Source organism: Salvelinus sp. IW2-2015, unplaced genomic scaffold (genome assembly GCF_002910315.2).
Source record: "Salvelinus sp. IW2-2015 unplaced genomic scaffold, ASM291031v2 Un_scaffold1789, whole genome shotgun sequence".
NCBI classification, from domain to species: Eukaryota; Metazoa; Chordata; class Actinopteri; order Salmoniformes; family Salmonidae; genus Salvelinus; species Salvelinus sp. IW2-2015.
In genome coordinates, this window is record NW_019943163.1 from 147,034 (window position 1) to 158,247 (window position 11,214).

Sequence of the window (11,214 nt, forward strand, 5' to 3'; positions counted from 1 at the left end):
ACTTCTTGCTTCAGGCTAACCATCCTAAAATGTCATTAGAAAGAAATTAGGATTGTTTGGTTTGTTTTGTGTAACTGTTATTAGGGCCCTACCTGTTTCTGGTCTCCTCGTTGATACTACTATTAAACAGTTTTATAGGGCCTCACGTTTTTTCTGTCTCACTACTATATAAGCAGTTATAGGATCCTACGTTCCTGGTCCTCTTTTTTTCTTCTGGTTCTATATTTATGACTAGTTAACCGTCGTTACTGCGCGCTACTGTTCTGGTCCTTTCTACTACTAGTAACGTTTAGGCCCTCTGTTTCTGCCTTAATCTCTACTACTAGTAAAGTTATAGGCCTTACTGTTTCTGCGTCCTCTCTCATATATGTAATAAACCGTTTTAGGTAGCCTACTGTTTTCTGTCCTCCTCTACTATAGTAACGTATAGGCCCCTTTATAAGTATTGGTCTTCCTGGTCCCTCTTCTTCAACTTCACTTCTAATAAAGAACCTATATATGGAACCATAAAGCTGTTTATAGTGGTTTTAGAAATTGGTGGGCGTTTAGATTTGTCAGTCTCTCCTGTGGCTCTAAGTATGATGTAAGGGTGGTAAGTGGTGGGGGTCATTTCTCGTCTTTAAGGGTAGTACGATATCTAAGTTTGTCTTCTCCCCTTTTGGATTCTAATTCTGATTAGTGCGGTAGGGGCCCTGGCTGAGTTAGGAGATTGTTTCTTGAGTTATCGTTCTCCCTTTTGCTTTGGCTCTTAATCTTATAAAGTGGGTAGTGCTGGTCCTCTCTATGGCTCGTTACTACTGTTTTGATATGAATAAACATATTATAATCTAGTGGGGTTAAACAGTAATGGAAGTATGAAGCATTAACTGCATTCCTTGTCCATAGATGTTTGTAGTCTTGTTGGTTTCATGTGAGTTCTATGGATCTACAAAAAGATCCCCAGCGATGTTAGCTTTCCCTTTACTTAAAACTCTGAATCAAAATAGTACAACAAAAGATAAAAAAAGGGCTTATTTTTCTAGCAAAATTGTTGCTGCACAGTTAGTTTGTAGTTACATTCCCTTGTTATAGTGGTGTTACATATGTTGTAGAGCATTTCCCCTTTGCCAAGATAATCATCCACCTCACAGGTGTGTTGCATAATCAAGAAAAGATGATTGAAGGGCATGATCATTACACAGTGCACCTTGTGCTGGGTCTCCTTTTTTTCCCACAACACAATGCCGCATATGTCTGAAGTTGAGGGAGTGTGCAATTGGCCTGCTGGAATGTCCACCCAGAATTGTAGCCAGAAAATGATGTTAGATGTTATTCTTCCTACGCAATAAAGTCGCACTCTAGTTTCCCAACCGGTCCGTTTTCTTTAGAGATGATGAAATTTTGGCGCCAGTCGTTCCAGCCTGATCCTCAAAACCTGCGCTCCAGAGATCCACATCTAAAAGTCGGTCACCACCAGTACCCAGAGACCGTCCACATCCAAGTGTGCTTGGCTTCACGCCGGATCATCTGCAGTGACCATTCTACCCCTAGATAGTCTCCGATACCGTCTTGAGCGGTCAGAAACTGTCTCAGGGAAGCTCATTTGCATGCTCGTTGTCCTCACCAGGGTCTTAACCTGACTGCAGTTCAGCTTCGTAACCGACTTCAGTGGGGAAATGCTCACCTTCGATGGCCACTGACACGCTGGAGAAGTGTACTCTTCACGGATGAATCCCGGTTTCAACTGGACCGGGCAGATTGCAGATGTGTATGGCATCATGTGGGCGAGTGGTTTGCTGATGTGAACAGAGTGCCCCATTGTGGGGTTATGTTTTGAGCAGGCATAAGCTACGGACAACCAACACAATTGCATTTCATCGAAGGCAATTTGAATGCACAGAGATACCGTGACGATGTCCTGAGGCCCGTTGCCGTGCCATTCAGCCACCGCCATCAACTCATGTTTCAGCATGATAACGCAAGGCCCTCTGTGTGAAGGAGATGTCGCGCTGGATGAGGCAAATGGTGGTCACACCAGATACTGAATGGTTTTCTGATCCAAGCCCCTTAATTTTTTTTTAAAGGTATCTGTGACCAACAGATGCATGTCTGTATTCCCAGTCATGTTAAATACATCGATTAGGGCCTTATTTATTTATTTAAATTGACAGATTTCCTTATGAACTGTAACTCAGTCAAATCAATGAATTTGTTGCATGTCACATTGTATATTTTTGTTCTGTGTTGTTGGTGTGACAGTGGTGTTGGTGTGACGATACTACAATGGGATGCAAGGATTTGAAGTCTCCGAATAGTCATATTTATATCTGGTATCAGAGATTCCTAGAGTTGCCGTAGGATGATTGTGCGTATGATACTGTGTGGTCAACCCCTCTGGTCTCTCTTCCAGACTCCATCTGCTGTGAATAGGATCAGGAGCTTACTGGAGGATAAACCAGAATACGTGAGTATCCCTCCTACCCAGGAGTCTCCATCTCTGCTCCTGGAGACGTCTTTGAGAGCACGCTTTTGTTCCGGCCTAGCACTGTGTCCACATTGGTCTGAAGGTGGTGTTAGGGGTTATGGGTAGTGGTATGATGGTGGTTGTGTTGTGTCTAGCTTGGTCTGAAGGTGGGTGTGAGGGGTTATGGGTAGTGGTATGATGGTGGTTGTGTTTTGTCTAGCTTGGTCTGAAGGTGGGTGTGAGGGGTTATGGGTAGTGGTATGATGGTGGTTGTGTTGTGTCTAGCTTGGTCTGAAGGTGGGTGTGAGGACGCGGGGCTGTAACGGTATGACCTACACTCTGGACTTCACCAAGCAGAAGGATCAGGCTGATGAGGAGGTGCTGCAGGACGGTGAGCAAACACCATTATCCTAAATGACGTTATCCTAACGTTTAGACTTACATCCTCGTTGGACCACTTTAGATAACATGAATGTTGTTGAGTTATCCTCATTTTGTCAGATGTAGTATTTCATCTACAATCTAAATGAAATCCCCAACATTATGTTGAAATGTTCTCCTTAACATGATAAGTGATTTATTATTATTGCTGTAAAGTTCTGAGTTGTGGTTTTACTGTAACGTTACAATGTCTCAGTGTGTGCCTAATGTTGCTGTAAAATATTTTTCCATTTTAAAAATCAGTGTATTGAGTTACAGACGAACTAGGCTTTGATTGTAAGGGATGGAAACCAAATCATCTGTATTGTGTTTTTTAATACATTTTCACCATAAACCGCACAAGTCACTAACAATCTGCTGTTAATGCTCCAATGGTTCAGGAGGCCTCTCCTCCCTCTGATCAATGGTTCAGGAGGCCTCTCCTCCCTCTGATCAATGGTTCAGGAGGCCTCTCCTCCCTCTGATCACTGGTTCAGGAGCTCTCCCTCCCTCTGATCAATGGTTCAGGAGGCCTCCCTCTCCAACTCCTGATTCCATGTTTTCAGGAGGCTCTCTCCCTCTGATCATGTTTCGGAGGCCTCCCCTCCCTCTGATCAATGGTTCAGGAGGCCCTCTCCTCCTCTGATCCATGGTTTCAGGAGGCCTCTCCTCCCTCTGATCCATGGTTCAGGAGGCCTCTCCTCCCTCTGATCCATGGTTCAGGAGGCCTCTCCTCCCTCTGATCAATGGTTCAGGAGGCCTCTCCTCCCTCTGATCAATGGTTCAGGAGGCCTCTCCTCCCTCTGATAATGGTTCAGGAGGCCTCTCCTCCCTCGATCAATGGTTCAGGAGGCCTCTCCTCCCTCTGATCAATGGTTCAGGAGGCCTCTCCTCCTCTGATCAATGGTTCGAGGGCCTCTCCCCTCTGATCAATGGTTCAGGAGGCTCTCCTCCTCTGATCATGGTTCAGGAGGCTCCTCCTCTGATCAATGGTTCAGGAGGCCTCCTCCCTCTGATCAATGGTTCAGGAGGCCTCCTCTCTCTGATCAATGGTTTAGGAGGCCTCTCCTCCCTCTGATCAATGGTTTAGGAGGCCTCTCCTCCCTCTGATCAATGGTTCAGGAGGCTCCCTCCCTCTGATCAATGGTTCAGGAGCCTCTCCTCCCTCTGATCAATGGTTCAGGAGGCCTCTCCTCCCTCTGATCAATGGTTCAGGAGGCCTCTCCTCCCTCTGATCAATGGTTCAGGAGGCTCTCCTCTCTGATCAATGTTCAGGAGGCCTCCCCTCCCTCTGTCAATGGTTCAGGAGGCCTCTCCTCCTCTGAATCAGTGTTGCCAGGAGGCTCTCCTCCCTCTGATCAGTGTTTCAGGAGGCTCCTCCCTCTGATCAGTGTTTCAGGAGGCCTCCCTCCCTCTGATCAATGTTTCAGGAGGCCTCCCTCCTCTGATCAATGGTTCAGGAGGCCCTCTCCTCCCTCTGATCAATGGTTCAGGAGGCCTCCTCCCTCTCTGATCAATGGTTTCAGGAGCCTCTCCTCCTCCCTCTGATCAATGTTCAGGACCTCCCCTCCCTTGATTCAGGTTGCAGGAGGCCTCATGTCCGGCGCCACATTTCCCTAACGGAAACCTTGGGACAGGCACAGCAGAGTGTGTTGCATTTAAAAAGGTCTTTGAGGAAACGGGTGCTCTTAAGGGTCCATGCAGTGAAGAAATGGAGATACGGATTAACGGCGCCGAAAATAACTTACAGCATTTAATAATGTCACACATTTAACTTTGACAGCCCTAATAATTATTAGTCCTCTCCTGCAGGTGTGCGTGTATTTATAGAGAAGAAGGCCCAGCTCACTCTGCTGGGGACCGAGATGGACTTCGTGGAGTCCAAGCTGTCCAGTGAGTTTGTCTTCAACAACCCCAACATCAAGGGCACCTGCGGCTGTGGAGAGAGCTTTAACATGTGAGAGGGCTTCCTGCTGGGGACCTGGCCTCCCTACACAGCCAAAACGTCATCCTCGCACCCATACTTACCACCCATAAACCCCCCACACACACACACACATCTCCCAACCCTCTCACACTTCCCTTCCCTTCCTGGAGGCCTGTGAATAAAGGCCTGATGGACACAACGTGACAGAAGGAGTGAGACGTGATGTGAAGTTCTCTGAGACAGACATGGGATGTTTCTGTGCTGCTACAGAATGAGTTGTGTTGCTGTGGGTCTTGTGATGGTGTACCGTAGGGCTAATATCTAAACACTGGGCTGTGACATGCTGAGCCCCCTGAAATCTTGTTACATAGACATGCATGTGGTTCTGGCAGTAACCATAGAAACAGTACCTGAGAGACTTGGAGAGCTGCCAAAGTAAAGGAAACACCAACATATAAAGTGTCTCAATAGGGCGTTGGGCCTCCACCAATCAGAACAGCTTCAGTGCATCTTGGCATGAATTCTACAAGTGTCTGGAACTCTATTGGAGGGATGAGGAGACCGTTCTTCCACGAGAAATTCCATCGTTTTGGTGTTTTGTGGGCGGTGGTGGAAAACGCRGTCTCAGGCGCTACTCCAGAATCTCCCCGTAAAGTGTTCAATTGGGTTGAGATCTGGTGACTGAGACGGCCATGGCTTATGGTTTACGTCGTTTTCATGCTCATTAAACCATTCAGTGACCACTGCCATCCACAGGGCAGGAAACTAATGGCCCACCCAAAATTTGTATACATACCCCTAAGCATGATGGGATGTTAATTCCTGAATTAACTCAGGAACCAAACCTGTGTGGGAGCACCTGCTTTCAATTTACTTTGTATCCCTAATTTACGCCAGTGTTTCCATTATTTTGGTAGGTACCTGTAGTTTGAATATAGTCACATGACGTGTTTGATGGGTAATGCTAAAGTCACCGACTGTAGACAAGTCGAGGAAGCAGCATGACATGGTTTCCTAAGAGAGGGCTGGAGGTCTGTGAGTGCCTCAATAGTGCTGCCCATGCTATCTCAATTTTAAAGTAGTCAATTTTCTTCATTGGCTGGGGTCTCCCAAGTGGCTCAGCGGTGCCAAGAGTGTGCAAAGCTGTCATCAAGGCAAAGGGTGGCTATTTTGAAGAATCAAAATATATTTTATATTTGAGATTTGTTTAACACTTTTTTTTGGTTACTACATGATTCCATATGTGTTATTTCATAGTGTTGATGTCTTCACTATTATTCTACAAGGTAGAAAATAGTAAAAATAAAGAAAAACCCTTGAATGAGTAGGTGTTCTAAGATTTTTGACTGGTGGTGTGTGTATATATATATATATATATATATATATATATATATATATATATATATATATATGTGTGTATAGGCCTATAAATAATGAACAAAACATTAGGAACACCTTCCTAATATTGAGCTGCACCCCCTTTTGGCCCCAGAACAGTCTCAATTCGTCGGGACATGAACTCTACAAGTTGTCCAAAGCGTTCCACATGGATGCTGGCCTATGTTGACTTCAATGCTTCCAACAGTTGTATCAAGTTGGCTGGATGTCCTTTGGGTGGTGGACCATTCTTGATACGCACGGGAAACTGTTGAGTGTGGAAAAACCCAGCAGCGTTACACTTCTTGACACAAACCGGTGCGCCTGGCACCTACTACCATATTCCGTTCAAAGGCGCTTAAATATTTTGTGTTGCTGTTTCACCGTCTCAATGCTTAAAAATCCTTKTTTAACCTGTCTCCCCTTCATCTACACTGATTTGAAGTGGATTTAACAGGTGACGTCAATAAGCGATCATAACTTTCACCTGGATTTACCTGGTCAGTCGGTCATGGAAAGAGCAGGTGTCCTTAATGTTTTGTCCACTCAGTGTATTGCTATATAGGCTTTGTGCTGTGAATACTACAGATATGTAACTAGTGTACAGTTGGTGACGCGTCGACTAGAATAAATATAATTTAAATCTGTGGATTAGTCTCCTTGTCATTTCTACTGTTTCTGTCTCAGTAAAACATTTGAATGGATAATTAAGGGTTGTGTTGTGAAGCGAATGATCATTTCTGTTGTGAAGAGTGATTTTATTTMTAAGTTTTGGTTAGATTTCTGTTGTGAAGTGACTGATAGTTAGCTAGATTTTTTTTTTGTCCTCTGGAAATGTTACGAAACAAGGATTTCTAGCCAATTATTCAAGTATCTGTCACTGTAATGTATCCACTAGTCGAGGTAGATGGACAGACTGACTAGAATCAATCAACTGTCCCTTTTCTGATCCCAAAGGACGTCGTCCCTTCAGGCCACTATTACATCAGAAGTGACGCTTCCTGTTCTTGTTATTATGACATCACCTGCAGTACCGTTAGCGGAGTCAGTGGGTTTACTGTACGGGATGTTTTTAAATGTTCCCGCCGAGTCACTACTGAGATGAATCATGGGAAAGCGACGGAGGAAGAGAGGGCGTGAACACAGAGATTCGTATGGGTTTAAGGTAGGTAACCATGGATTTATGTCAATGTAATTTATTCAACTGGAAACTCAGGAATAAAAAATAAATAAAAAAAAACCAAGGTCAAATCATGACGCGGCATGAAAAAATAGTCAAGTTCCTGGTTGACTAGATGAACAGGCTTTGTATTGCGTCAAACAATATTTGTGTGCCACATCATCGACCGCAGTCGGGCATCCGCTTGCTATATCGTACCGTGTGGTTAGCTGATGTTAACCTATACAGGAGTTGTCAGATGTTGCTTCTGGAGGAACTTGACCGTTCATTAATTGAGACGGTAAAACAGTCCAGGGTTTACGTGTTCCATCATCATGGCTCATCCTGGGGTGTATTTAGCAGCAACCAAACGGGACCAAACATTGTTTTCCGTTGCCAAACGTTTCACTGAGGTTTCCACTAATGAAAACAACCCTGTGGTTATTCATTAGTAAATTCCATTGTAAAACGTTTGGTCTAGCGCAACATTTTTCCAATATAAACTGTTTACTCCAAATGGAAAATGTTTTTCAATGAAAACAACATGAGTTTCTAATGGAAACATCCGCGTAGGTCCCTCTCCGTTTCACGTCGTTTGCTTCCTGGAATAAACCGTATACAGTCTCTTGCAAAACGTTTTGCAGAGGAATCTAATGAATATTCCCCTGTTTCAGATCTCTGAGCTGCTGACCCAACTGGCTGTGAGAACCACACCCCCTAATGGGCCCCTCACCCGTAACGTCAGCCTCCTCCCCTCCTTCACCCTCCCCGCGGTTCGAGAAACGACCGCCACCACCCGCTCCAAGGCCCATCTCCCAGAATGCATCATGAGACTCTCAGACACCCAGTGTCGGAAATGGTACCACCAGAGACAAGCCACGCCCTTCTCCGCCTCAACCCCCACCCCAGCCCTTAACCCTAGGCCTGCCCCCAACACCCCGGGACACACCACTGCTCCCGCCTCCGCCAATAGCAGCCAACCAGGGAGAGAGAGACCCAGCCTGGTTTCCCCTGATTTGTTTTTCCTACCCTATCTTGCGGCACGGGAAACTGCGAAGGGCTGTGATTCGCTGTCATTGTTGAGGGATCTGTTCCAGAGGGGTGAGGTATGTAATGATGAGGGGATTCTATAATTGCTCTGGGTGAACCGGGTTAGCGTTGATTTATGCCCCGAGTCTGCCCCAGGTTAAGGGTTTGTTCCTAGCAGAACTCAACTAGGCGAAGGGAAGGTCTGTACCTCGCATCACTGAAAAGACCATATTGTTGTTTGTCCCTCTTGAGACGTCGTAGCAACAACATATCCAGAATACACTTCCTTAAAATAGTTTGAATGAGTCTAAAGGTAAATCAAGAAATTTTTTAATAAATGTTTGCATTTGCCGAGCAGGTCTTCGTAGCGCAATTTTATTTATTTCTCAAATTAAAAAATGTGCACGAAAACTAGTCGTTAAATGACAACAGGTGAACAAAAAAAGAAAAATGGCCAAACACCAAAATGTCATCATGTATGCGCAAACTGTTGACTAGGAGGCAGTTTGACTGGGAGGCAGTTTGACTGGGAGGCAGACACAGTGGCAGTTTGACTGGGAGGCAGTTTGACTGGGAGGCAGTTTGACTGGGAGGCAGACACAGTGGCAGTTTGACTGGGAGGCAGACACAGTGGCAGTTTGAACATGTACATCTTGGTGGGGGGTGCATGCCAGCAAAGCCACAACACAACACTAAGCAATACATGAATTGCACTATAACGGTATCAAACGGTGCCCACAAACTGTTAGGGCCAACATAAAGCTGTCCCAACAGCAGAGTCCCAACACCTTACCTCTGCTACACCTGGCTATCAGTGGAACCTTATCTGGCAGCGAAACAGTTAATTCAGCCTCATTTACTGCCTTTAAAAAAAAATATATGGCTGAGTGTTTTTGACAATTGAGATGTACAAACTATGGCATAAGGGAACGACAAGCAGATAAGAGGCAATCCGTAATTTCGATTAAGACATTAATGAGCGAGCTAGGAAGGACGTAGTCAATATAACTATTCGTTCATGTACAACGACAGAATTCTTAGTGTTCTCCCTGTACACCAAGTCAGAACCGTAGGATAAATAAAGGGGGCATATAAGCAAACCATGAAAGCTCTTACAATATTCGATAGGCTATAGGCTATAGGCTACATGTGCACCACCAAGTCAGAACAGTAGGCTACATTTAAGAGGTGTAAATTGACCAAATTATTAGGGTGAGGCAAATGGGCTACTACCAGCTTACTACACAACAAGGTCGAATCATGATGTCAGTGAATTTCAGGTCGTAGCTCTAGAAAAGGGCAGGCTGAATAGCAGGCTAGTGATTGCTTTGCAATGCTTGCAGTTAGCCACTGTTTCCTTCCAAACCACTCATTGTTGAATTTGTGATTTCCAGCTTGTGTAATGTTTATGTCCAATGGCCGATGAGCACCGATACGTTTTATCTGTAATTTCTCTTTATTATTTCTCTTCATATGACAAGGATTAAAAAGGATTTGCCAGTAGATTGTCGACTTGATTCATGATGATGACTGCTAGCTAAGATTTTGAAGTATAAAAGTTGACATGATCAGTCCAATCAAAGCTACCGTAGATATAACGTGATTTGACCTCATTTTATCTGTTGCCAATGACCTTGAGCTTTCTTTGATGGGCACTTCTAATGTAAGTCTATGGCAGCACCCAATGTGCTTGAATTTTAGAAGCTCTACCCTTAGACTTGGCAGTGACGTAGTGTCCCCATGAGTGACAGAACACTGAGCCAATCACGACGCAACTAGAGAACATTACCAACCCCTACACTTTATTTTCCACTGGCTGCCCCACCACCACAGAAAGCACTGAGCTAGGCTGAAACACCTGCATTTTAGTGTTACTCAAGAAAGCAATGAAGAGACCATGTTTGTATGGAGGCTTTATTAACTAAATACATTTATTTAATTTTTTACATTGTTTGCTAACTGACAAGTATTAATGCCAAAATAACATGCAAAACAGGCAACCGCCCCCACAAAAATGTATTTTATTTTTATTTAGCAAACAATGTGGGGCTCAAAACTGAATGACGGGTCGCCAATGAGCATGCGACCGGCTTAAGCGTTGATTAATACCCAGGCCTTCCCCGGGTTTGTGTTGATTAATACCCAGACCTTCCCCGGGTTTGTGTTGATTAATACCCAGGCCTTCCCTGGGTTTGTGTTGATTAATACCCAGACCTTCCCCGGGTTTGTGTTGATTAATACCCAGGCCTTCCCCGGGTTTGTGTTGATTAATACCCAGGCCTTCCTCGGGTTTGTGTTGATTAATACCCAGGCCTTCCCCGGGTTTGTGTTGATTAATACCCAGGCCTTCCCCGGGTTTGTGTTGATTAATACCCAGGCCTTCCCTGGGTTTGTGTTGATTAATACCCAGGCCTTCCCCGGGTTTGTGTTGATTAATACCCAGGCCTTCCCTGGGTTTGTGTTGATTAATACCCAGGCCTTTCCCGCGTGGAGCCAGGTGCCCCGTTTTGGCTGACGGCGAAGTCAGCTCAATACCAAAGTGATGTGGGTTAATCACGTTGAGTAATGAGTAGGATTTTTGTTGTTGTTGTGATTGCTGTTGATTAAAAAAAAGGCTTGATCTGACTTCCCAATGAAAACTATTTTGAAAATTGTAACATATTTTATGGAAAATGTTTCTGGACGATGCACCATGCTGCCTTGTTGACAACATGACCGAGCGGATTACTGTTCCATGCTCCTCCTTCACCTCTTTTACCAGATCAACTCCTGGGCTATAACCTGGTGCCCTTAACTCCTGGGCTATAACCTGGTACCCTTAACTCCTGGGCTATAACCTGGTACCCTTAACTCCTGGGC

The 11,214-nt window shown here is 44.9% G+C and overlaps 2 protein-coding genes across 2 annotated transcripts in view; both read left to right on the plus strand.

Annotated features, from left to right (window-relative positions):
- Positions 1-6,814, plus strand: part of isca1 (iron-sulfur cluster assembly 1) — an 8,809-nt gene extending 1,995 nt beyond the window's left edge. Inside the window, exons 2-4 of the mRNA XM_024139378.2 lie at positions 2,390-2,443; positions 2,729-2,834; positions 4,676-6,814. Of these exons, the coding sequence (XP_023995146.1) occupies positions 2,390-2,443; positions 2,729-2,834; positions 4,676-4,824 (309 nt within the window). The 3' untranslated portion in view covers positions 4,825-6,814. The remainder of the gene's footprint in view (positions 1-2,389; positions 2,444-2,728; positions 2,835-4,675) is intronic.
- Positions 6,815-7,186: 372 nt separating this feature from the next.
- LOC112071972 (uncharacterized) overlaps positions 7,187-11,214 on the plus strand; it is a 14,103-nt gene continuing 10,075 nt past the window's right edge. The window contains exons 1-2 of the mRNA XM_024139379.2: positions 7,187-7,332; positions 8,001-8,432. Coding sequence (XP_023995147.1) covers positions 7,276-7,332; positions 8,001-8,432 — 489 coding nt within the window. The 5' untranslated portion in view covers positions 7,187-7,275. The remainder of the gene's footprint in view (positions 7,333-8,000; positions 8,433-11,214) is intronic.